General features: G+C 42.3%; 1 protein-coding gene and 1 long non-coding RNA gene across 3 annotated transcripts in view; one reads left to right on the top strand and one right to left on the bottom strand.

Annotated features, from left to right (window-relative positions):
• Nucleotides 1–264: 264 nt before the first annotated feature.
• The window catches only part of LOC139608413 (cGMP-dependent protein kinase 1-like), a 50,759-nt gene continuing 24,043 nt past the window's right edge, over nucleotides 265–26,980 (bottom strand). Inside the window, exons 3-18 of one of the 2 annotated variants that reach the window (XM_071462124.1) lie at nucleotides 24,724–24,837; nucleotides 18,927–19,032; nucleotides 17,736–17,799; nucleotides 16,425–16,502; nucleotides 16,238–16,332; nucleotides 14,687–14,752; nucleotides 13,760–13,834; nucleotides 9,907–10,003; nucleotides 7,351–7,490; nucleotides 6,693–6,782; nucleotides 6,070–6,211; nucleotides 5,721–5,884; nucleotides 5,520–5,642; nucleotides 5,367–5,429; nucleotides 5,169–5,235; nucleotides 265–4,493 (exon numbers count right to left, since the gene is read on the bottom strand). In XM_071462124.1, coding sequence (XP_071318225.1) covers nucleotides 4,395–4,493; nucleotides 5,169–5,235; nucleotides 5,367–5,429; nucleotides 5,520–5,642; nucleotides 5,721–5,884; nucleotides 6,070–6,211; nucleotides 6,693–6,782; nucleotides 7,351–7,490; nucleotides 9,907–10,003; nucleotides 13,760–13,834; nucleotides 14,687–14,752; nucleotides 16,238–16,332; nucleotides 16,425–16,502; nucleotides 17,736–17,799; nucleotides 18,927–19,032; nucleotides 24,724–24,837 — 1,583 coding nt within the window. In that variant the 3' untranslated portion in view covers nucleotides 265–4,394. Of the gene's footprint in view, nucleotides 4,494–5,168; nucleotides 5,236–5,366; nucleotides 5,430–5,519; nucleotides 5,643–5,720; nucleotides 5,885–6,069; nucleotides 6,212–6,692; nucleotides 6,783–7,350; nucleotides 7,491–9,906; nucleotides 10,004–10,154; nucleotides 11,493–13,759; nucleotides 13,835–14,686; nucleotides 14,753–16,237; nucleotides 16,333–16,424; nucleotides 16,503–17,735; nucleotides 17,800–18,926; nucleotides 19,033–24,723; nucleotides 24,838–26,980 lie in introns of those variants that run through there. The other variant, XM_071462125.1, reaches the window with a different exon arrangement.
• On the top strand, nucleotides 8,648–10,504 carry LOC139608421 (uncharacterized). Its single transcript, XR_011685020.1, has 2 exons — nucleotides 8,648–9,534; nucleotides 9,900–10,504. It is a non-coding gene; the product is annotated as an uncharacterized lncRNA (long non-coding RNA).

Raw genomic sequence — 26,980 nt, forward strand, 5'->3', positions numbered from 1 at the left:
AAACTGGACCAGTTACATTTACTTGACTCCTGATCTCAGTTCTGTAGTTAGTTATAAACTTGCAGGTTCTATATGTTAAAATGAAATAATTTAATCAAATAAAATTTAAAATCTGTTTGAAAATGTATCATTACAGGCAAAAACAAAAAATAAGAGCCCATACCAAAAACAAGAACACAACAATGCTTAAAATTGTCTTTTGAATGTGAACTATGACATGCAACGTAATGAACTTCAAATTATAAGAAATAAGGAACACAACACTTTTTTTTTTTACAGCTTTTATTTATTTTAAACAGATCTGCTTTGGCAAAATTATTTTTGTTTTGTTTTGTTTTTAACAGTCACGTCCATAAAGCTTTTTTGAACTGAGACAGAGCAAGAGAGTCAGAGAGTTTCTTCAGCTACCACAGCAGGCACTGTAATAATAATAATGATAATAATAATAATGATCTACAATCAGCTGAAACATCATAAAACACTATACTCCCAATATATACAAATAAATCAGTGACACTCCAGCTTCAATAGACAAACTCATAACTACAAAATATCATCACTAAGAATCAATATGAACATGAATATTTCTACTTCTGGTCCAAACACATATTTTTTTAAACTCATCTTTCAGCTGAGGTTCTGATTTTCACCGTCAGAGCTGAACATTTGTCGTTTTTCTGCCTGTTTAAACTCAGCCGGACACGTGATGGGATGTTACACCAGCCTGGTTCCAGCACTGAAGTTCATGGGTTTCACTTCTGTGTCAGTTTAACAAATGAGATGTAATGTTTCCATTGGTGAAATTTAGAGGTGATGGTAGGTGTATTTATTTGCAGTAAGAATCTGGGATCTCAGCCTCCAGAAACAAGGTTTTGATCCCTCACTGGTTTCCCAACAGACATATATTCCATGGGGGTTTTATGTGATTAAGAACTCATACTTCCCATGTGGGCTTTACCTTTCTGTTGGTGTGTGTATTAAATAAATGAGGTACAACGTGTTCATAATCAGTCAGCTTTAGAGGTGTTTGTAGGAGTATTTTTGGACAGAGCCAGGCTGCCCAGTCTTTATGCTAAGCTAGGCTAACTATGTTCTGATTCTTTCCCTTAATGTTGACATTTTGGTGTATGGGCCCAGCACTGCTTGTTGAGTGTCTGACTCTATTCTGCCCTCTGGTGGTGAAAACTGAACATGCTGTTACCAAGATTTTCATGCAGAGCTCACTGAAGTCACATCGCTGACCATTTTCACAAGAATATAACAGCAAAATCAGACAGAGGCTTCGTACCAAAGTGAGACAACTATCAGCTGCTTCTACAAAAGGCAACAAAATACTGTTTAAATACAAACTGAAATAAACAGATGAATCACTTTTAAAGACTAAACTTATGGATGCAACACAAACCAGAGTCATCACATCTACTTCAACTCAATGTTTCTAAATGTTCACTTTGTCAAAGTTACCATCAGCATGTGAAATTTCAGATCTCTTCAGTCTCTTCTAAAGCACAGATTTACTTGTTTTTAACACAGTCTGTGTTTGATGGTCAGTGACTAACTTATCCCTCATGTCGATGTCATTTTCAGACACAAAGACTGTGATAAAGGTGTTGGGAGCAGTTTTTGTCACGCGGTCGCAGAATTGTGTCTAAGAGTTGTCATTTCTTTATGTCAACCTAAGACTGAATTATACTTTCCATATCTGTGTGGTCACGAGGATCAGCGTAAAATAAGCTGTAAAAGACATTTACAGGAGCTTCAATGATCATCTGATCAATTGAATAGTTTAGAGAAATTATCCAGATTTTTTTTATACAGTTTTAGGTTTGGCCCATGTCCATCTTTGAGTATATCTGACCCTTTACAGTAACACATGGTGTGTCACTTGTTTTTGGCTCTGGTACTTAATTCCGCCTCTAAGCTCTGGTTGTTTTTTCTTTTTACCAATGGAGAAGCAGCCTTTAATGAGCCCAGCACCAGTCCCCTTTAAATCAATGAGATGGGGGAAATGATTCAGAGGTCTGAAACCAAGTTGTTAAAAAGCAAGTACACCATGAGCTTTAAAGACACTGTACGAATACTCAGATCCATCCCGAGACCTTCTCGTCTTCAAACACTTTGAAACAAACAATAAGAAATTCAACCAAGTCGTGCATGTGTATGTGAGAATGGAGTGTTTGTGGCTGTGTGCAAAAATATGTAGGTGGTCTGGGAAATATGTACAAAATATCTGTTCTCATACTGCAATTCAAAGATTCACAACATGAAGAATGATAGAAAGAAAAGGTTAAAAGTAGAAAGGTTCGTATCAACATCCACTAGGGGGCAACAACAGCTGCTGCACCCAAACATTTTCTCATTCTGGCTTTGGATTTAACATTTCCCGAAAATGAAATGAGAAGTGAAGGCATCATGGTGACCTTAAGCTTGTCTGTTCAGTCTTCAGTTCAGTTTTCCTCCTGTGGTCTGTGGAGTCTCATTGTCACTCACCCACAGAAACAGGGGAACTCGTACATCCTCCAGTCTGGTATCAGAGAACCAGACCCTGGGCATGGAGTGTCAGAAAAGTCCCTAACTTTCCCCTAAACTAGACCTACGGTAGACCACAAAACACAAACTCCAGATGTCACAGGATAAGTAGTAGTTAAACCATCTCCTTTAGAGGGGTCAAAGTTCAAGTGTCAGCCAGTGATCAAGGACACTTGACAGGAGCAGAGGCTTTCAATTGGCTGCAGAGAACATGTCTGTAGTGTCTGTAATTTCCTCAGGAGGTATCTGAAGGGACGATTTGAAGGCTTTTGTCAGCTTCAAGAAACAGTAGTTGTACTGACTTATTTTTAACCATGTTAGGTCCTCTGTTACCAGGGAGGGTTTAAGCCACTAGGGGGCCCTGTGGCAAAAATGATTTGTGGGCCCCATTCAGACCAAACTCATAAATGTTTCCCAACCCACTGTGGCCAGTGTCCCAGAAACCAAACAGAACCTCTGAGCTGTTAAACTACTCTGCTCTAGGTTTGTTGTATATCAAGTGGATTAAACTCAATTTTGTAGAACGATATGCACCATGTTAGCACAACATCAACAGAAATATTAAAGGTATTATTTAAAATAGATTTTGACACAGGGCCCCTCAATAAGACAGGGCCTATAATGATGCATATTTCAACAACTTTGTATTGAAACTACCACAAAGTAATGGCCTCAAAGAAAATCTGGGGTCTTTGGGGTCTTTGGGGCATGGGGGTCTGAAGTCTTGTGCAGTTGCCCCAGTTTTCCCACTTTGATAATTTAGCCTTGTTCATTTATCTGGAAAGCACTTTGTGACAAGTTGATTTCGACACCTCCGGATGTTCCAGCTTGAGCATCAGGTAACTTCACTGATGGGTTTAAGCATCAGATTTCTGGCTAACTGGTGAACATCCAAGCTTCCTCTGAGTGTTGCAGCATTATTTGGGACATTAAGCAAGGCCTATAATGTGTGAGTGACTGTTAATGGGTGATGATACCCAAAGTTAAAATGCAGCAAAGCAAGGAATCTGTGTTGTTCTGGGTTCATATTTCTAAGTCACTCCTAGGCATAGCATAAACATCTTTTGCTGCACTGTTGACTTGTTTTTGTGGAGTTGAGTTTTTAACTGCTCTCTAAAATCTGGATTAGGGAGCTGGGATGTGAAAGTTAAGAACCTGCTGGTACCTTTTTACAGAAAAAGATTTTTAGGACTGATTTCCTGCTCTTAGAAACTTGAGAAACACTTGCAGCAATATATGGGACATAAAGAAAGACCCACACTGTGTGTTTTGTTGCTGATGGATGGATGTACCCAAAGTTCAGCCACAGCCAAACAAGGAATCAGGGTCGTTCTGCGTTCACAGAAACAATCTTTGAAAAAGCTCGGATTGTTGTCACATTTTTCTGGATGAAGTGATGATGTTCCAGAGTTTTGACAGCTCTCTGGAGGATCTGGAGGAAGTAAGATGACTTTCCATGAAAGTCATGAAAGTCAAGAAGAAGCTTGTACCCCTTTAGACCAGGCAAGAGAAACTACTTCCTAATTCCTGTTTTGAGAGGCTTGATGCAAATTTGTCCCTGGTCTTGGAAACAGGGACAAACTGTTCACATGAACAGACAGTTTGTTTGATTATTGAACCAAAAGAGATGATGAAGTCATCTTTCAGCTCTCAGGTTCAGGACATGGTCTGGCTACAAAACATCAGGGGTTTGATTCTCACAGGGTCCAGCCATGCTTGAAAACAACACAGAAAGGTGCCTCAGGTAGATACATCCACCAAATGGCACGAAGCTCGTCTTTATTCAGCCTGGGATGAAGTCTTCCTCTTCTTTGTCTTTGTGGAATCTCAGGCTTTGAGTTTGAGTTTGAGATGTTGGATTTGATTTAAAAGTCATAATCCCATCCAGTGTTGTCATCTGGCGGCGGTTCGTCTGTGTCTTCAGGGAAACTGTCGAAGTTACTGGTGTCAATTGGAGAGGAAACCTGGAGAGAAGGATGTATAGTCAAACGTGCAAGTATTGCAGTATTTACCCTTTAATGTTTTGGCTGTGTTACACTGTTATGGACAATGTTAAAAATCAGTGGTCAGGCCTGGGTGCATCAATATAATGAAGTACCCTGTTTTTTAAAAGTACTTTTGGGGCATTTTGTGACTTAATTAGAGCTCTGTAGTGGAGAGATGACAGGAGATAAAGACGTCAAAGGTAAAGGTCAAAATGTTTGACAGGTGTACCCAGCCAGACTCAGACTGGGTTCATGGTTAACCCCATAAGTCACAAGGTCACCAAGGTGCCTGAAGTAACCAGATTTATTGAGTATTTACTTTTTCTAAATTATAATCTAAGATCAGAAAATGGAGACAACTCAGGTGTCACCATGTGTCCTGAACTCTGATGGTCACCATCATTTATGAGGGTGGGATTATAACCTCTTCATTCAAATATTTCTTTATCGATAATGGTCAGTGTAGATACTGAGACATAAAGTTCAAGAGAGAACAACAGATTGAATTTGAACTGTGTTCCCGATCATTTACGGTCTTGCATGCTGGGAACCTTAGACATTTAAAAATTCAGTGTATTTCATTTGTCAAAGGCCTAAAATGGGTTTGGTTTTCTCCATTAGCAAAAAAAAATATTGAAGTTTGCTTCTACTCACGTCAGGTATGATGGGCGGAGTCAGAGTTCCTTTCCTCAGACCCTCCCAGTTAAAACCTTCAAACCACCTGAACACACGGAGAGAAGGATCAGTTTTACCTCCTGTTCATATTCAGAATAAAGTGACAACTGAAACTTCTGACGACTACTGACTATACTGTGAGGCCAAAAGTATGTGGACGGCTCCGTGCCCACTCACTTGTGCTTCTGGATGTCTTTGACTCCGTTCTTCAGGTTTCCGAGTCTCTCTGAAGGATTATCTCTGTCAACACAAACAGATTTTTTCTGGAGATTAAAACAACAAATTCTGACTCTACAGTTAACCTGAGTCTGGTCACCCCCAGCCCCCCACCTGCAGAGCTTCTTTATGAGGTTTGCAGCGTTCTTGGTGATCTTCTTTGGGAACTCAATCATGTCGATGCCTCTCAGAATGATGTTGTAGGTTTTCATTGGATCTGGACCTGAGAACGGAGGACTGGAGACACAAAAAGTCACTGTAGGGCACGACGTTACTGGTTTGACTCTACTGAACTCTACAGGTGTGTGTCCTCACCTGCCGGTCAGCAGCTCATACATCAGGATGCCCAGGGACCAGTAGTCTGCTGAGACGTCATGACCTTTGTTGAGGATGATCTCTGGAGCGACGTACTCTGGCGTCCCGCAGAACGTCCATGTCTTCTTACAGAAACCGATCTTCTTGGCAAAACCAAAGTCCACCTGGAAAAACGACACTGAACTGAAACTCACCACACTCTGGTTTTATTTTTACCCTTTTGATCAGGCTGCTGCTGCTCTCTGTACAGTTTTGATTTCATTTCACAGCAGCGTCTCAACTGTTCAGGAGAGACTGGAAGGAAAGTCTGTGTGTGTGTCTGTGTGAGTGTGTGTGTGTGTGTGTGTACCAGCTTGGCGTATCCTCGGCTGTCCAGTATGAGGTTTTCAGGCTTCAGGTCTCTGTATATGATGCCTTTGGCATGCAGGTAGGCGAAGGCCTCAACCACGCAGGCCGTGTAGAACCTGGTGGTCGAATCTTCAAACGAACCCCTGAAACACAAGAATTTGGTGGTTGAAGGACTGTGGGGGGAACTTCCTGCCCCTCGGTCTGACTGTTTGGGCCATTTTGACTTTTCAGACCAGATGTGTATTGAAATTTTTTATGGCTTCTTTAATCTGCTGATTATTTTCTGTATTAATGGATTATTCACCTAGTTTTTCTAAAATGTCAGATATTAGTCAAAGATTTCCATCCAAATTTCCCAGATTCCAGGGAGACTTGTCCGGACGTCTCACTCAGATTCAGTTTTCTGTGACGTGAACATCTGAAAATCTTCAGATTTGAGCAGCTGATACTGTTATTAAATTTATAAAAAATTATTATTAAAACCTTTTGTTCATCAGTGTTTGACTAATCAATAAATTGTTGTTTCAGCTCTTAAAAATAAACATCCATTAATAAAAGTTGACTCAGCATCAGCCTCAGACCTGTGGTGTGAAGTACAGACCCAGTTCTGTGTGAGGTGAGTACCTGTCTCTTAGTATGGTCCACAGCTCTCCTCCCAGACAGGCCTCCATCAGCATGTACAGATATTTACTGTCTTTAAACGTCCGGTACAACCTGAACACAAACAACACAACCTGTGACTCACAAACAGAAACATCCATCTTTGTTTTCAGGTTTTATTTTAATGCACAGTTTCCTTCTTCGGTGGTATCCTGTGCCCATGTGTTTTATATTTATGTTACACTTTTATTTTGAAAGATCCAACAATTATCAGGTCAGAGTGACAAACAAACCCAATTCTTTTATTTTGAAAACCACAATGATTAATTAGCCTAAATGATGTTCACTAAAATCCTTTAACAGTTTGGTCAGTGAGGCTTTTATTTTTAAAGGCAGTGCTAAATTCAACATAGTTGATGAAAAGGATTTTAATTTGAAAACCTGGATGACAGGAACCACTGAAGCTTCTGTTTCTGTTTTCTCAGACCATTGATTTATTTTAAAGTCTGAACTCAGTCACATGATGAAAACTGCTGATGAAGACTGTGAGGCCTGATTTAAAGCTCTGTCAAAAGACAGTAAGTGGACCTTGAGTTAAGCTGCTGCTGCAGATGCGTGTCCTGATGATCAGTGAGGTCGGTGGTATGATGATGATGATGATGATTAAAGTGACTGTGCTGACCTGACGATGAAGTCGGAGTGCGCCTCGGTCATGATGTGTTTCTCAGACCGGATGTGTTCCTGTTGTCTCGTGTCGACAATGTGACGTTTCTTCAGGATCTTCATCGCGAACGTCTTCGCCTCCTCGCTCTTCAGCTGCACCTGAAGAAGAACAATCATCATCAACACCTGCACCTGTAATCTCCAGGACTGTTTCACAGACTTACGAGCGTGTAGTTTGTCTAAATGTGTGGAGTTGTGGGTCTGAATGAACCTCAATGCGAGACTGTGGTAAAGATCATTAAGTGGCTGCACAGGAAGACAATGAACTTGTCTCTATACTTGTCCTACTAGACCTTAGTGCCGCATTTGACACCATCGATCATAAGATTTTATTACAGAGACTAGAACATATGGTTGGCATCAAAGGAACCGCACTAAGCTGGTTTAAGTCATATCTGTCAGATAGACTTCAGTTTGTTCATGTTAATAATGACTCCTCTATCATCACAAAAGTCAGTCATGGAGTTCCACAAGGTTCTGTGCTAGGACCAATGCTCTTCAGTCTATATATGCTTCCTCTAGGAAACATTATTAGGAGGCACCAGATAAATTTCCATTGTTACGCAGATGACACCCAGCTGTACTTATCCATGAAGCCAGGTGAGACTAACCAGGAGCCAAGCTTCAGGTGAGTCTTAAGGACATAAAAACCTGGATGACCAGTAATTTCTTACTCTTAAACTCAGACAAAACTGAAGTTATTGTAATTGGCCCAAAACACCTCAGAGATACACTATACTAACCCAACCTGAGCCCGGTTCTGTTGAAGGGAGTTTTTCCTCCCCCCTGTTGCCAAGTGCTGCTCTTTGTGGGAACTGTTGGGTTTTTCTCTGTAACAAAGTAAGGCCTTGACCTGACCCTGTAAAGAGCCTTGAGATAATGTATATTATGATTTGGCGCTATACAAATAAAATTGAATTGAATTGAATCTCATTGGGAGCTCTGGGAGCAGCTGTTTATTAATGAAACCTCAGAAATCCTGCTCCCTCTGTCAGCTGACCGGGAGTTGTAAACACCTCACACACACACACACACATACACACGCACACACACACACACTGTGGTGTTAATAGAACATGACACAATCATCTATTTCTGGACAGATTCTCCACGTTACGTTATCTGAGCTCCAACATGACAGAGAGGTCACAGCTTCTCATGGGTCAGCAACACTCACTCTGTGTGTGTGTGTGTGTGTGTGTGTGTGTGTGTGTGTGTGTGTGTGTGTGTGTGTGTATGTGTGTGTGTGTGTGTGCGCGTGTGCATGTGTGTATGTGTGTGTGGGCACTCAGCTATTTGCAGTAACTTTCCAGTAAAGTCTAAGTGCTGGTAACTGGAAACCAGTCATCATGTGAGTCTGCCCATACTGACCAGTGCTCCCCCAGGTTCTCCAGGTTCTAAGTGGTTCTGTGAGGAACAGTGATGACCCACAGAACCAGACGATGTGTCTTCTCTCTCCGGCTTCTCAGGTTTTCACTTCCTGGACTTGATGAGGTTTTTGTCTTAACGAGTTTCTCATCAGTTCTTCAGCAGATTCGTTTAATAACTTATGAACCTGTGTTGTTGTTGTTTGATCTGATCTCATCCACCTGCACACGACAGGTGAGGTGGAGGGTTCAATAAAAAGGGGGTGGGATGTAGCAGGTGGTGCATTGCAGCACCGGGGGTTGGGTTTCTGTGCCGCAGGAGGCGGGGCTTGGAGGAGGTGGGGAAGCCCTGCAGAGGGTTTGCCCAAAAACAGGAAGGAATCCCCACTCAGGGTTTCCCGTCGGGCCTCTGGAGGTATTTTTAGTCAGAGTGTAACTCTGCGCCGAGGAAAAAAACGACCTCTGACCTCCAGACTGTCTGACCCCTCACAAAGCTCTGATCGCTCTCTCAGATGTTCCATCAGAGGACGTCATGACTGGTTCCAGTCGGTCCTGCTGGAGGTTCAGGAGAAGTTAATGTAGACCAGGGAGACCTGGCTCCAGTCCAGGACTTTCTTTTGGGACAGTCGATAAGGATCAGCATCACTGATGCTCGTCCACAACAAGAATCTCATTCAGATACTTTTATATACAACAGGAACCAGCAGCAGCCTCGTGTCAGCACCTGATCCTTTCAGTCCTGGTTTTTGTTTGTGATGAGGATTTTCATCATCCAGGTCTGGTTAACCACTGATGGGCAGTGGTGACTCCTAGTTTAAACACCTGCACTAGTAACATTCACCTGTAGTGAGCTGTTTCTTCTTTTCACCATCACAACTGATCACAACACTGATCCATAATTTAAGCCTGGACCTAATCTGAACCCTAAAACTAGCTCTGACCAACAAATTTTAAACTGGTCTCAAACTAATCTGAAAGTTGGTCTCAAAAGAAAATGGAAACTGTCATAAATTTGTGGGTTTCTGGTTTCAGACTGATCTGAATCTGGTCTGGTTCTGTGTCACGACATTAAGACAAAAACAGACATTCTGCACCTAATGTGATGTCATTTCCTGTAATCTGAGGTGTTTAATGTGATCAGGTCATACCAGCTCGACGCGTCCGAAGCCACCAACTCCCAGCGTGTCGATGATGTTGAAGTCGTTCAGCTTCAGACTGGAGAAGAAGGTGTTCTCTGCCTCATATCTGAAAACACAAAACACAGGGCGCCTTCACTGACCACAGGAAAGTACGGCATTGTAACGTTTTTTGAGACAGTTTGAAAGATGAACCACTTTGGTCTGACATCTCACAATCTAGAGTCCGTCCAACCGTCTGAATAAACATCTGGTCATACCTGCAGCATTTGACCACATGGAAAAACGGGAACTTCTTGGAGGTTTGGATGGAGAAGGAGGTGATGGGCAAGGAGAAGGAGGAGGTAGGAGGAGCAGGGAGGCTGGTGAGCCGCTCTCTCTGCTGCCTCGCTGGGACAGGAATCAACTCCCTCATCTCCAGACTTTACTTAATCTGTCAGCTCTGGAGCAGGCGGATCTGAAAACACGTCTGCAGCTTCCTCAGACTTTAGTCCAGTTTATCACCAAACTAAAAATCTTCTGAACTTTAAACCACGTCAGGAATGTGATCTTGTGCAGTCACAAACAGCTGAGCTTTACTTCATCAAATAAACTGGAACTCTAAAGGTGGTATTGACAGCTGTGTCCTTTATTTTACAGACAAAAACATCAATCACAAATCGTCCACTTCCTTTAAATCCTGCCACAGTATCTCTTGGTCAAAAATTTAAAAAGTGCAAACAAACTTATGGATGTTGGACCCAGACCTTCTTCCTTCTCACGAGAACGTTCGGCACAGCGTCCGTAGGAGAGCCGTCTCAAAAGAAGAGCTCCGCCTCCAGTTTACATGGTGAGGCAAGGGGTGATGGTGGTAGTGGCAGTGCAGTGTTTTGGTCTGGTGGGACCGGCGGCACGGTGAGGTTGCCAGATCCTCCAGCTCTTTGTGCATTAAGGTCACAGACGAGGCTGGTCCTGAACCGAGCGGGACGTCGTCAGAATCCAGAACAGACAACCTCCGAGTACAACATCATCACAGGTAAAGAAAATCACAGCTTGTCTCGATGGACAATAAAACCAAATCAGTATCTAGACTTCAACCATGTGTGCATCTGACCTGGAGAAAGTCCAACTGAGCACGCTCAAACCGAAACTATGACAGAGGAAAACCTCTGAAAGGTTCGTCCTGTTTTGCCAAAACTCATCCACGTCTGCTCCAGCTGAGTCCTGCAGGGCGTCTGTCAACCTGAGAGGACAACCCGCAGGGCAGGACACTGCTACTGCTGCTGCTGCTGGTATTTTTAGCACATGGAAACATTGCTCAGAGGTTCACCCAGTAAACGCAGCTCAGTCATCAAACAGACTGGAAGACAGACAGGAGGCTGCAGGACAAACTGTCCTGACCTCAAAACCAGAGGACATGAAGGTTTCAACTTCAGAGGTTGGCAGGATTTACCCCTGATTTATCTGCAGATCTGTTCATCGTGTATTCCTGTCTGTGTTTAATGTGTCACTCTTTATTTTTATAGTCACTTTTATGAGCAGCATTTATGTTTATTAATGTCTTCAAATTAAATGTCCCTCTGCAGATCAGTACGGCTGAGGTTTCATCACCTGAACACAGTCTGTTAGTCGTCTTTATGACAGTAACTTTGGTTTTATGTTTTTGCAACCAACCTCCTGCTGTTGTTCAGGACAGTTTAAAGACAAAAAGACTTAAACTGCCACAGATCAGCATGAAACTTGAAATTATAAAGGACCAAGACTAGAGCCCTGAGGACCCTCACCAGTAAATATCCACACAGCCAGTGTAGTGATCGTGTATGTCTGCAGCTGATCACATGGACACAGCCGCTTTATTAGACAATAATCAGTCAGATGTTGTGTTTACGGCTTTGAAATCATAGATTTTAGTTCAGCTGGTATCAGCCTGTACTGATCTGATACTGTCACTGTTTCAAAGATGCTTTTAAGATTGAAATTAACTTTGGCACAAATAACACTTCCTGCTTTCATGTTAGAGCTTTAAGGTTTAACATCTGACTTTATTTTTATCAAGTTTGTTGTTTTTTACATCATTTGTAGAAATGAAAGTGTGAAAGTGTGCTGCGTCACCTCCGAGATCAAAATCAAATCTTAACACTTATCAACCAAAACACAGTGATCACCGCCCACCATCAGGTGTCTGTATGTGATTCTCACAGGGACGAGGCTAATTCTTGGAAACCAACGCAGAGGAATCAGGTTTCTGCAGAAACAGTAGCTGCTGTCTGTTGCAACAGCATGCTGAGGACAAACCAACACATAAACACTCTAAAAATAGTTAGTGATCATGAGAAAGAGATTAACTGTGAGAGCTCAGTGCAGGGTTCAAATCCCCCGACCTTCACCCTGCTGAAGTGTCCTTGAGCAAAACGCTGAGAGGCCTCAGCTGCAGATTAACAAGGGAAAACGCCAAGACATGGGAGGGCATGATGGGAAATTAATTTTACATCATTTAGATTTTTTTATAAATAAATACAAATGTGTGTGTGTGTGTGTGTGTGTGTGTGTGTGTGTGCTGTATTGAATCTATACCATAAGAGGAGATGACAGACAGTGCTCAGCTTCACTCTGTCACATGACCGTCAGTCATCTGATACACGACCCAACAGCTTGTGTTACACCTTGACTCTGTGTGTGTGTGTGTGTGTGTGTGTGTGAGTGTGTGTGTGTGTGCGTGTGTGTTTGTGTGTGTGTATGTAAGAAAATAGATGTGCATGTGTCTGAAATCACTCCTGGCTGTTAGATGTTACTCCACATTATCATTATGATATTTTCACCGTGAACTCTGTCCTGTCCTTGTCTGAGGTTCATGTCTCGACATCGTGATGTTCTGCATCTGTAAAAATGTGTGAGGCTGTATATCCACAATACTGTGAGAGAAATGAACTGATTCCTCTCCATCATCATCATCATCATCAGGAGCCATCTGATTGGTCCAGATTCATCCTGCAGCAGGACATTGAGTCCAAACACAGAGAGTCATAAAGAACGATGGTTGGTCTGGACCCCACAGAGACCTGGTCTCCATGTTATGTTACTTTACTCCTGTGAGGACCAGACAGAGGAGTGAGGGACTAATGAGAGAGCAGCCGGACAAAAGGCTCCAGACTGTTGATTCTCAGTGGGATCAGTAGAAAGATTTACGTCTTCAGTAGGAACCAATGGGCTCGGAGCTGAGTCTAATGAACCAACACGCTGTTGGTTTGGGTCTGAACATGAGTTTTACCAGTGACAGAAAAACAACAGACTGACCCTTTAATATTCTGGTTAAACCACATGTCTCCAGTAAAGACTGTGTCCTTCTGACTGCAGCTGCTGTTATTAGCTGTTCTTACATAAGCAGCACTGAGGGTCCAGTTACTGCTGTAAACACACACACACACACACATTATGACAATAGCTAATCGAGCATACCGACACTTCTCAGGTTGATTTTTCTCTGTTTTTGGTTTGTATTAATCTGTTTTTGCTTTTGCAAACTGAAATAAATATTTTCATAATTATGAATAATTATTTATCTTATTGTTTACTAGATGAATCATTTTGTCTCAAAATCTCAGTAGATGATGATAAAGACTTCCTGTCTACTTCCCCACAGCTGTTTTGAAACTGGATGTTTTATTTGATTGAAACAAAGATTTTCAGTTAAATGTGAAAATCTTCACATGGTCTAATTGGAGCAGCTGGAACGACACAATCTTTGTGATGAATCTGTGATTAAAACAGTTTCTACTCCTTCACTGTGGTGATAAAATCTGCTGCATCACTTATAAAGTTCTGATAAAAACCTCTGCTGAACAGATTCTGACATTTACATTTATGTGTGTGTGTGTGTTAAACCTACTTGGCTTTGGCTTCAGCGTCCTCGTAACCTTTATTTGAAACGTCATCTAATCCACCAATCAGGTGCTTGAATGAGCTGAGGAGGAGGAAAGAGTCCAGGTTTTAACGATGCTGGAGAGAAACAGAAAAACTACAACACAGAATAAAATAATTTCATTGAATATGTTCTTCATTCTTGTTGACCTCTGAATAATGATTATATTACTATACTGCAGTTGTGTTGTACTTTTATTCATAGTCATTACAAATTCCAGGACCTGTACGCCTCAAGGACTCTGAGGCGTGCAGGGAAGATTGTAGCTGACTCCTCCCACCCTGGACACAAACTCTTTGTGACACTCCCCTCTGGCAGGAGGCTGTGGTCCTTCAGGACCAAAACCTCTCGCCACAAAAATAGCTTCTTCCCATCTGCTATCAGCCTCATCAACAAGGCTAGAGAGCCCCACTGTTGCTGATCAATTGCACCAATCACCAGAAAAAATTCCTTGTATGTGAAAACATACTTGGCAATAAAACTGATTCTGATTCTGATTCTGATTCTGATTTAACCTGAAGGTTGAGCCTGAAACTGGTGGTGGTCACAGCCAACAGGAAGCATCAGGCTTCAAAGTTAAATAGTGAAGATTAAACTAAAGATTTATGACTTTATTTTCTTCAAGATGTCAGAGGAGCCGATGATACAACAGGGACAGACAGGACACAGGGAGTGACGTGTGGAGTTAGTTGAGAGGACCAGCAGGGGGCAGCAGACAGCTGCACTCTGCAGGACAAACCTCTTAAAGGTGCAGTTCACACTCACTGCTCAGTGAAATGATTTCAGTTTGAGCTTCAAAATAAAGTCGACAGTAATGGGTCATTCGTTTGATTATGACACTGTGACAAAACTATGACAACGTTATGACAACGTTATGACAATGTTATGTCTCACTCTCGATCGATGACCAGGCAGGTGACGGTTCCTGCAGCAATGACGTTGGCTGTTCTGACGTCCTCCCTGTGGATACAACGTGCACACACACACACACACACACACACACACACACACACACACAAAGAGATACAAGTATGAAATTGTGCCAAATTAGCACTAGTGGCTGAGTGTGCTCATGTTTACTACTTGTGTGTGTCGACTCGCTCATATTCACTTTCCACAAATGTCCCACCTGTCCAAAAACAGAGTTTAAGAAATGTCCTAACTTTACAAAAATGCCATCTCCTCACTCAGCAGGTCGGAGACTGAAAGTACAGCACACACACACACACACACACACACACACGTGCGCTTCCCTGAGGAAACAGCGAAACACACTTCAGACCAATTAGCAGCGGCTGTGATGACGGCAGGAGGTTAGTAAACCAGTAGTATAACATGTTGGGGGGGGGGGCTTATTAGCAGACTGGGAGAACAGTACTTGTGGGGACTGTATTGATTTATTTCCCTGCTGGGTGTGTGTGTGTGTGGGGGGGGGGTGGGGGGTGGGGGGGGCATTTACGTGCTCCAACACACATGTCAGCTTGATGCTTCCAGGCTTTTAGCACCCATTAACCCATTTAACTTAATGTTTTTAGTGTGTACATGTGTGTGTTGTGTTTCTCTTCAGTCAAAATTCAAATCTCTTAAAAGCTCAGTTTTTCCTCCAGTGACTCTGCGTCATGTTTCAGCCGTGATGCGTTTTCATTTGTTGCTGCTCTGTATAAAACCTCAGCGGTCGTCACAGATAGTGGTGATGCTTGAAAACTGTTCGTGCCCAACGTCCAAAAATCACACTTTGTCATAAGTCAGTGAAATCTGAACCCAAAGACACAAAAGACACATTTTAATATTCTGTATGACTTTGATTTCACGAGGACATCATTGTTATTCTGTTGTGAATAAACATCAATAAATCATAGATCAATAATGCTCCATATAACTGTCCTTCAGTAAAGCTACATGTCACACAGGCTGACACTTACAATAAGATTACAACACATATTTCCAAAAATGTCCTCACTGCAACACAAGCTGGTCCCCACAAAGACAGAAGGATGTGAAAACACACACAGACCTTTAATAAACTGCCTCTGTCCTGATAATCTCATTTCTGTGTTTCTCTGGGAAGCACAGAAATCAAGAGCTGCAGCATGCCAACCCTGACCTTTGACCCTAAATAACTACAGTACACACACAGAACTGTGTGTATGAGTGTAAATCGTGAACATGTTGGTGACCCGTCCCCCTGAACTCTGGCGCCACCATCAGGACAAAACATCCAGGTTCAGAGTCTTTTAAACATCGGTTCTGAAGGGTTCTGATGACCCTTTGCTTCAGAATCAGAAGCAAAGGGTTCAGGTCTAAGCCCAGTGATGGACTGGCCACCCGTCCATGGTGAACCCCAACTCTCGCCCAGTGTCAGCTGGGATTAGCCACAGCCCCCCCACAGTCCTCAAAAGGAAATTGTGGGTTCAGATCTTGGGGTCAGAGGTCACATGAGCTTACCCCTGCAGCGCTCTCTCTCCAAACCAGTCTCCCCTGGCGAGCTCTCTGAGGTGTACCGGCTCCTGATTGGCTGAGTCCTCCTGGGTCACATTCACCTGTCAACAAGGTGTGATTAATGTTTATCAGCAGGTGATCGGGATGAGTCAGCTGATCAATATGATAATCAATAAAGGGAGAGAGCCATTACCTTTCCCTTACTGATGATGAAGAAGGTGTCTCCTCTGGCTCCCTGTCTGATGATGTACTCTCCATCTTCATAATGAGTCTAAACACACACAGAGCTCATGTTTGATTGGAGGATTAAAACAATGACTCCACCACAGAAGAAGACAGTCCTGAGCACAGGCGTCATTAGGACTGGTACCAAGTCGCTCTGTCAGTCTGGAGATGTGATCCCTCCAGGACTGATGGGGGCAGTATACTAACACTACAAGTGTCTTAGTCTGATGTCAAAGTGAAGAAGAAGAAGAAGAAGAAGAAGAAGAAGAAGAAGAAGAAGAAGGATTGTTTGGAACAAGGATGAAACACCTCAAACTTCTGGAAGCAGCTCAGAGACATCAGACCTGTACTCAGCTGTTAACTTTATATCAACAATGACGTTCACAAAGGCTAACGTTAGCTTGTTTGGCTAATGTAGCGACAGCTGCTAATGTTAATGCCTGTCAGAATATGACCGCCGGCCCCTGAGCTGTGTCCCAGTTCAGGGACGGCGGTCTACGAAGCTGTGGCCCTGTCTGTATGTGGTGATGCACTGTACAGATGTATGTGAGGTGTGATGTTGTAAATATTCTGGAGCAGTTGTAGTATCTGAAGTACTATAGGATATGTAACTTTATGGGTTTGGTATGTTTAGATAGGGGCCCCAGGTCAGAGGATGCACTGGGAGATGGGTGCTTCTCTGTTTAGGAGAATGTGGCCTTTTTTGGTCTTAGGTCCAGGGGTTTTTGAGATGACTGTCCCTCTGAATGAGGCCTTTTATGGTATGGATCACATACGTTGTCTTAGGTTCAGGAAGACAACCAACTCATATAGACGGGGAGTTAGAGCAGTTATTCAGAGGAGATTCATATTGGCTTCGACTCCTCTCTCAGGCAATCCATGGTGCTTGATTTGATGCTGGACTTCTTTGTAATAAACCTCTTTATATACAAGCAAGACGGTGTCAGCGGAGTTTTCTTCATCATCATCACATCATCGCTGTTTAAGAAACAACACAGTAAAATCAATTTATTATTCAAATTAAAATCTACTTATTTATTGTGGGGTGTTGAAAGGGTCTGGAGGGGATCTGTGAGGTGGGAGGGAGGTGACAGTCTGGTTCTCCTCTATCTTCACTGTATTTAGAGTCCAGTTAGGAGACCGGCTTCACACATACAGTGTGATATGGAGCTGAGGTCCGGCGTCTCACTGCAGTGACCAGTGACCTCACCTGTTAAATGTGAGGGGATACCACATACATGAAATCACCATGGAGACGTGTTGCAGGTGTCGGTCTCACCTCCTCCATGACGTCAGCCAGTTTACTGAGCGTTTCCTCTGGAAGACCCTGGAAGGTGGGAACACTGCAGAGAGACAGAGGTGCTGTGATGCTGCTTCTCGTCACCGCACACAAAGTTTCATGCAACATCTGGACGTATGACGCAGTTCACCAATCAGAGTCTGTGTCTGAGTGTTTGCACTGATATGATTTTTACCTGTGCAGGTAGCAGTTCATTCTCCTTTACCTCAGACATCCTGCCACTGATGATTGTTGCATTTTCTACATTTTTTTCCTCATTAAATTTTACTGGACCTGTTTTGCACAGTAGCATTCAGGTGTAATGTAAACAGTGAAACTCTCATTTAAAGCTTATTCTATGGAGAATAATGTACAAACTATTAAGTTAAACAGCTTAATGTTCATTATTATCTTCTGTGTGGCTGCTAAATAAGAAGTTTCAAAGGATCTAATCTATTCAAACCAGTTGTAGAAAGCAATAAAGAAATACACATACATCCCAAATAAAGCATCAAATTCACATCCCTGATATTTGTACGGAAGCCCTGAAAGCTGTTTTTTTCTTTTTAGGAAATCAGGTGAGAGTGTAAAGAAACACACAGTGTATCTTTAGAGTCCGCACAAGGAACAAGCTGTGATGGAAGACAGGACCTACACCTGAGAGACTGAGGTGTGAATCCTGCAAAATAATTTTCTTCCCTCGCCTCTGTTTGTTTGTGACACCACTTCTCTACTCTGCTGTGTTGCCTTGTGTCGTACTGTTGGATTAATTGTGTTGATGTGCCGTGTTGTGTTGTGCTGCAGCTCCAGAGCTGCCTTCACGTCCCTGTCTCCTTTTTGCATTGCATTGTGGGACATCAGTGTCCATCAGCAGTACATTCTGCCTGTGTTAATGTTGTCACTGAAGTAATGACTCTTGTTTCATTGTTAGTGGTCAAACAAACACAAACACACACACACGCAGTGTTAGTTACTGTTTGTAATCTAATGTGACAGACTTCAGCCTCACTCTTCACTCTCCTGCAGTCGGATCAGAGCTGGATTAAAACAGGACAGAAACCTGAGGATTATCTCTTTAAACCTGCAGAGAACAGAGTGTGATGTGGGAGTGGGACACTGTGAGCGTCTCTGTGGGGTCTGAACCGCAGTTTTTCTGTCAGGTGTTTTGCAGTAGCAGGTGAGTGCGCTCACCTCTTGAGGAAGTCCATGTACTCGGCGTGTTTGATGAGGCCAGTTCTCATCATGATAGTCTGGAAACACTGACGGTCGATGGCCCACAGCTTCACATGGGTCAGAGCTGCAGAACACACACGACACAGTGTAAATAAGGTCAGTGCTTCCAGCTGATCGTGGGTCAGAGCTGTGATACGAAACATCATGGACGTGTTAAACTCTCTCAGGCCACAGCTGCACACCAACCACATGAGAGTGACTTCAGTTGCAGCTGCTGCAGAAACATCAGGGGATCTGGATGTCATTATTATATGACACCACTGTGTGTGCGTGCATATATGAATACATTACATTATTGTAGGTGTGTGTACGTGTTCATTCTCTCTCTAATCTGCATGTGAAAGGCTGGAACAGATAAAAACAAAAATTGTAGCACTGCTGTGTGTGTGTGTGTGTGTGTGTGTACAGTATGCAGGTGTTGTCATGGCAACAGTACACACATCTCTGCACGTATGTGTGGTTTAACCAGTGACAGCTGCATCCATCCAGCAGCAAAGCTTCTCATTTAAGATGAAAGATGAGATCGCGCAGGTTTGATCAGGTGAAGTCAGGTTGTGTTTGGGACACAAAATATCAACACAACAGTTTGTGTAGAAAAAGCTTCAGTTTTGTATTTACTGTCAAAACATTTTTTAGTGACACGAATCCAACTGTCGACTGTACCGGGGTTAAACTAAGACTAAGTCTCCCATTCAAACAGACCAATCGCTGAGGAGGAGGAGAGGTTAAAGATGGTTTAAATGTCACTTTAATGCTACAAAGATCCAAATGAGCCAAAACCTCCACGATGCAGATGGAGCCTCACTGTGAGGAAGTCAAGAGACGAAATGGATCAGGAGTCTGGAGCCGTGTGTGGAGACATCACACCTTCATGATGACGCAGGATCGATTCCCCGGACAGCCCAGGACAGATAACACAATAACTCTGCGCTCCATCAGCAGCATCACTGCAGGGAGTTTATCTGTTTGTCACAGCAGGTGTTACAGGTAATAGAAACCAATGCACCTCCAGTGTTTACCAGTTAGTGATGGCTGGGAGGATCAAGATGAACCTGCAGATTGTCATCTTTGTCAGGGAACAAAGATCAATTAGTTATTTTATCATTTTTACTCCTGAACGCAGCCAACAGTCATTTAAGACCAGTCTGATACTGAGACCTGAACTCTGCTGTTGTGAGAGAGGAGGTCTGATTCAGGACTCGTTAGTGTTTTCCTCCTCATCTCTCAGCTGAAGAGTCTCTGTCTGCTGTGACTCACCTGGAAAAGGCTTTTTAATATCATCTTTATGAAGTTGGGACTGTGGCTCAGGCACTGACTGGGTTTTTACACCTCAACATCCACTTTCTCTTTATAACAGCTTCTGTATGAAACCACAGAGGGGACATAATTACACCTGCTCTCACCAGAAATACTACACCTCTCATTATTTGTTGAACCTCTAAAAACTACCTGTATATACACTGGATAGTGGGTAGTAGGATCTCAGTAAAATGAACATTTAGTTTTCAGTTTTTACTTGTTTTATTTCTCATATGTTTTTAGATAATCTGCATCAATCTTGTGGTTGTTAATTAGTTAACCAGGTGACCTTAATGAAACTCCATTCTGCATAATAATTTGGAACAACCTATGCTCTTTTCAAAATATCAAAAACTCTGTGGTCATTTTGTTTGTTTGGTTTGTTTGGTCATCATGCACCAAAGTCTCAGATCCACACACGCCCCACCTCTTTGACCATTTATGGATTAGCTGGGAGTTAGAGGCGGAGTCAGGCGCTGCCAAGATGGCAACAGTGGAGCAGCTCACTCTGAGCTTCAGAAACCTGAGGGTGACATCACAGAGGCTACATCCATCTTTATTGGTAATAACACACACATTGTGATGTAATTATTTAGGATAAAAAAAACATCCTTAATTGTGCTGACTGTTTAGAAAAAACAAAACTGGCATCTGCACATGAATTTGGAACATTGTGTATGTTTTCTGATAGCAGCCTCTAGTGTCTATAACGATGCTTACTGTGAATATCATCCTGAAAACATGCTTAAATTGACTCATCACAGATAAACTGCACAAATAAGGCATTTATGATGATATCTAAGGAGTCTATTAATAAAAAAATAAAATATGATTTTGAGTGGTATTAGTGTATTTGTAATACTGCAATTGACATAGAGTTTATGTTTATTTTAAGAGTAAAATGAATATGGGAAGTCTAAAAACTGATTCATATTAATTTGTTATTTGCTAGGTCAATATGAATATTACCACAGGAAACAACATTCACATATTACACACTACACATTTAGTTGAAGAAATTAGCTTTGTTTGTTTTTGGACTTTGCAGTTTCATAATTCTCTGTTCATGTTTGCATCAGGTACAATTACAGTATTATAGTATTTTACACTGAATTGAAGAGTTTTCATTTTGTTTTGATTTTAGACATGAAATTACTGAAGTGTCTATAAATGTCTTTGAATTTCAGTAAGAAAATGTTGAGCTGTAAGGTCAAAGATCAAAAACTAATGAGACAATTCTGAGATTATCACAAACTATTCTGGGTTAAAGGTGTGTGCGTTTGTGTGTGTGTGTGTTTGTTTGTTTGTTTGTGTGTGTGTGTGTGTGTGTGTGTGTGTGTGTGTGTGTGTGTGCAGGTAGACTGTCAGTCATCCCACGAATTTAAGCAATGATGCTCAGACACAGCTGTTACCATGGTTACAAGACATCCACCTGAATGTGTACACTGTGTGTGTGTGTGTGTGTGTGTGTGTGTGTGTGTGTGTGTGTGTGTGTTGGCTCATACATGTTACTGGCGTGACCGTGGAGATGCTCCTTCAGTTTAATGAGCAGAGGAGGGTGGAGTCACTGAGCTCAGACACAGTGACCGACACACCGGTCATGATTTACCTCGTAGGTAAAGTTATAAACAGTCTGAGAGCAGCTGTTTGAACACACAGATAAACTGTGCCTGTCTTCATATCTCCAAACTGTCTTGCCTTTGTTTAAGTCAGTGGTAGAAAGTAAATAAGTATATTAAAACAAGTACTGTAGTTCAGCTGCAGCAACTAGTTACTTTGCTGTTTAACATTTAAATGAACATTTAATCTTCTGAAGATTAAGGTAAACAACAATATGTAACATGATAAAATTTGATGAACTTCACAATTACATTGCTGTTTACAGATCAATGCAATAGTAACGTTTGATGGCCTTTAAGGACAAAGACAGAGGAGTGAAAACACAAACACACAAATACAAAAATTGAACAAATACCAGAACACATAGTCTACCCCTCCTCCACTAGAGATGCAAATCCAGTCCCAGTGGGGCTTTAAAGAGATTATCTGAGTGCACTCATCAGTGAGACTTCAAGACTACTTCCTTCAGTAGTTGTCAGTACTACAGAGAACTTCATAGTACTTTAGAGGAGTGCTTGCAGTACTACTGCAGTACTCTGTATCTCAAGTGAAAACACACAGCTCCTGTTTTGTCATTACTTTTTATTTTTTGTTTCTACTGCTTTATGGCTTGCTGTCTGTTGCTACGGAGATACCAAGTGTCTCTGTAACCACGGAAACAACAGGAGACACTCCACAGCAGCAAATATGATCCGCTGAGAAGAATATGTGCTGAGGTAAGTGTGTGTGTGTGTGTGTGTGTGTGTGTGTGTGTGTGTGTGTGTGTGTGTGTGTGTGTTTCAGGTGGGCTCTTGTCAGTGTTCAGTGGTTATTATTCACGCCTATTAGTGACTAATGTGTGTGAACATTAGAAAATGTAAAATGTGTGTGTTGAGGGTCAGAGGGTCAAACAGAAATGGAAGCAGATGATTTGATAAGATTACATTCATATTCATAAGCAGCTGCTGTCTAATATACACACACGAACAAGTTGGTCTTTCTATAGTGGTGAGGACACCCTTTGACATATTACACTCCCTAGCCCCCCGCCCAAACCTTAACCATCACAACCAAATGCCTAATCCAACCCTTACTCTAACACTGATCTAAACCTGATTCTAACCTGAACCCTACAACCAAGTCTGAACCATCAAACAGCCCTTTGAAGTTGTGAGGACCGGCCAAAATGTCCTCACAATGTATAAATGTCCTCACAACAATAGTGTGAAGCTAAACTTTGTCCACACAGAAATAAAAAGACACACAACTGTCGAAAACAGACTGGAAATTATGATTGAAATGTAAAATAAATACCACTGCTACTACTAGCACTAAAGCCACTGCTACTACTACTGCTACTACTGCTTAAACTAACTTGCTAACAGTACTGCTATTACTACTACAACAACTACTGGCACGATTGCTAACATTTCCGCCACTAGTAGTGCTACGTCTGAATCTATTATTACTTGTACTGCTGCTTACACTCTACTGCAACTAGTGCAACTGCAAAGGCTAACACAACTGCTACAGCTAACAATCAAGCTATTACTACTGCTAACCCATTAACCCATTTTTAACATAATAAAAAAATTGTTCCTTTTGGGTGTGAAAGGTCCTGCAGCTCCCTTTTTTTTGGGAGGGGGGGGGGCTTTTTGTGAGTGGGGAATGACATGCAGGAAAAAGTCAAGGGCGCATCGAGGGTACACGCCCTTGACTACCGGGCCGCCCTTTTTAAACCACATCTGCATAGTTAATTATCTTATTTCAGTCCAAACCAAATCCTTAACAATTTTCCCTCATTTAAGAAACAAAAACAACACTTTCAGTTGCAGAGTTTGGTGTAAGTTTGACTTTAATTCTTGAAGCAGCAACATAACTTAGAGTTTAACGGTTTTAAATATTCCAGCCGTTAAGCTGACACTGACCGCTCTGTGTTGAAGTGTAAAAGCAGAGCATTAAAGCAGATAAACCCCAGCTGGAGCTGTGTGTTAATGTGAAGATAACGAGCAAAAAGCTTCAGCAAACGGAAACAAATCCCCTCGAACCCAGCGCTGTTGCCAAGAGACATTGATGCCAAAACTCAACTCATTGGCTGGACCGGATGGTGTTGCCTGGCAACCGCTGCTTAGCAAGCACTCTACTAGGAAGCCCTGACAAAAAGTTGGAGGTACACACACACAGACACACACCGCTGTCAGAGTTGTGGTTGATGCTCTATTGGTTCTGACGGCAGCCTCGTCACTCCCACTCTTCCTGCTGACTCGTTCCTTCTCGTCTCTTCTCCTGAACTCAGATCAGTTTCCTCCAGCAGCCTGGACACAAACAGTTAACACTGCTGCAGAGGAAAAACGTCCACCTGCTAGTTTAGAGCTGAATATCTGGTTTTGTCTAAAGACGGTGAGGTTTTTCTGTCCAGCTCCTAAGTCGAGAGCAAAATATCACAGAAAATCTGACCTTCACTTTTGTTGAGGATATTACTGGTCAGTGTCGGCTCACGGCAGCAGGTGGAGTTGGGATGAAAACCTGCTCTAAACTAAGATTCATCCACTTTTAGGTTCAAACTTCCACAAACTTCACTTCACATCAAAACAAGTTTGGGGATTTTATGAGGACATTTTCCACTACCGAGTTCAATACAGGCTAATGAGGACCAAGAATCCTCTGCTCAGAGACAAATGGGAACTACCTCAATGCTACTGCATTCATGCCTAAAATGCCTAAAACAGTCTGACACACATAGTACAATGATGTCATCAGTCTGTTTTTATTGTGTTGTCGCTCTCTCTCTCACACACACACACACACACACACACACACTCACACACACACACACACACACACACAGTGTACTCACTCCTGACTGTAGCTGTCCTGGTGCAGTTGTAGAGGATGGCCAGCTCTCCGAACACTTTACCTGGTCCCATTGTACACAACTTCATCTCCTCTTTAGTCACCTCCACCTTCCCCTCTGGGCGAGAGACAGTCACACACAGTAGGACAGAGAGAGAGAGAAAAGAAAACCAAGAAAATCACTTTTGGAAGATTTAAACAGGAAATTAACGAGTTTAGTTTGTGACAAAACGAAACTGCAGTGATGTCACAGTGATGTCATCAGACTGCAGACAGCCTGTATGGTGGAGAATATAGATGTGGCAGCAGGGAGGTTCTCATAAAATGTAGGATCCAGTGTTTTTGGACTGAAGGTAAGGGTATTTCCTCGTCTGCTGCTCAGATTTGGACCTTTCTGTTTTTCATTTGTCTCTCCTGACTTTATGAAATAAAATCATCAAGTCAAAGATTACTTCCTAACCTCTCCACAGCACAGCTGCCATGTTCAGGAAACAATACCTGGCAGTCTACTCTTACCTGAAAACCAAACACAAAGGAGGAAACCACCCCAATACCCGGAAAAACTCTGGAACAGCCTGAACACTAACACTAACAGATTTGAGTTGCTTGACCATAAAACATGAATCAAGCTTCATGTTTCCTCTGAAACAGTTTAAATGACCTGTTGATAAATTACATCTGAGGTGTAGAAGAATTAAATCATCAGCAGGAACAGAGCAGCTCTACTTCATGTCTTTATTCACAAGTCTGATTAATCAACGTCTCCACGGTCCACAGTGTGTGTGTGTGTGTGTGTGTGTGTGTGTGTGTGTGTGTGTGTGTGTAAAGAGAGAAATGAGGGATTTTGCATATCAAAGATCGTCTGCTTCAGAGCTGAATCATTTATTTACTTTACATTTCATTTCTTCAGTTGTATTAATGACATAATTTATATCATATATTACAGAACAGATACAATTTTACAGAGTACTGGGCGTCCTGGTGGCTCACCGAGTAGAGCGGGAAAACCAGACAGGCCAAGTCCTAACGACAGCAGCCCCGGTATGAGTCGGTCCTCTCACTGTGTCTGTCAGGATAAAGGTAAAATACTGCTGAAAAAAATTATGTCAAAATGAGTTATTGGGTTATGATGCTTTTGATAACGTATAAGTAACAGTGTGTAAACCTTTGTATTGTTAATGCACAGTTACAGTTCCTGAAAGACAGCGCTAAGTGTGTGTCTGCAGCCTGAGAGGAAAGACCCAGGGCAAATAATCTCACCGCTCTGAACATGCAGTCGTGACTGAAGGAGGTTCAATCAAACAAAGTGATCAACCAGCTGCAGACACAGATACACAATCGTCCCAGTGTTGAGGTTAACTCATGGGGCTCCTCAGGGTTTAAATGACACTGTTGTTACACTGATGTGTAAAAAATGATTCTTATACTTTTCTTTTTAATCTGACAACTCTGTCGTTACATTTGGGTGACTGACGCTGGCTGTAGACTGAATCTACCCGTGGGGCTCCTCAGGGCTCGGACCTTGGTCCTTTATTTTTTCAAGTATCATGATGATATGTTACTTCACACACGAAGGTTAACATTTGGTTTAGACAGATAAAGCTTCGTCCACATTAACACAGTTTCATTTTAAGACAGAAATAATCTCCGTTCAGAATAAAATGCCTGAAAACTCGTATCACATGACCAGCCATGTTCACTTGGTGTGTGTGTGATGGTGTAAACAGGAAGCAGCTTGTCTGCTCTGCAGTTGGTTGCTTAGCTGTAGAAAATAGTGTGAAAGCTGAACATGGTGAACAGATTTCTTTGGAGGAGGAGGTTGAACTGTTTCTGTTTCAGGGGCCTGAGAACTCCCGGGTCGTGGGGACGCAAGACAAACGTAGTAAAAGTGAAAACTGAAACTCATCAGTGTGGGTGTAACTGATGTGACTGTGTAAAGTGACAGAGCAAAAGGATCCTTCAGGTGTTAGTGTGAAGCTGCTGAACATTAAACACTGTCTCCACATCATCACTTCACACACTGTTCATATAGAAACACACACTGTTCGGTAGGAGGGAGCTCCAACACTGCTTGTGATGCTGTGGTGTGTGTGTGTGTGTCTGTCAGTGCTGTTATTGTTTATCTGATGTGTGTTTGGCATTTGAACACACAGTGTTTCTGACATTTCAGATTAACACTGATGAAGACGAATTCTTACGACAGGAAACTGGAAATGTCAGTGATCAGCGTCAGTACAGAAGTGACTCACAACAATCACACA

This window comes from Trachinotus anak, unplaced genomic scaffold, assembly GCF_046630095.1.
Source record: "Trachinotus anak isolate AG129_WGS33_773 ecotype Australia unplaced genomic scaffold, CSIRO_AGI_Tana_v1 ptg000025l, whole genome shotgun sequence".
Classification (NCBI taxonomy): Eukaryota; Metazoa; Chordata; class Actinopteri; order Carangiformes; family Carangidae; genus Trachinotus; species Trachinotus anak.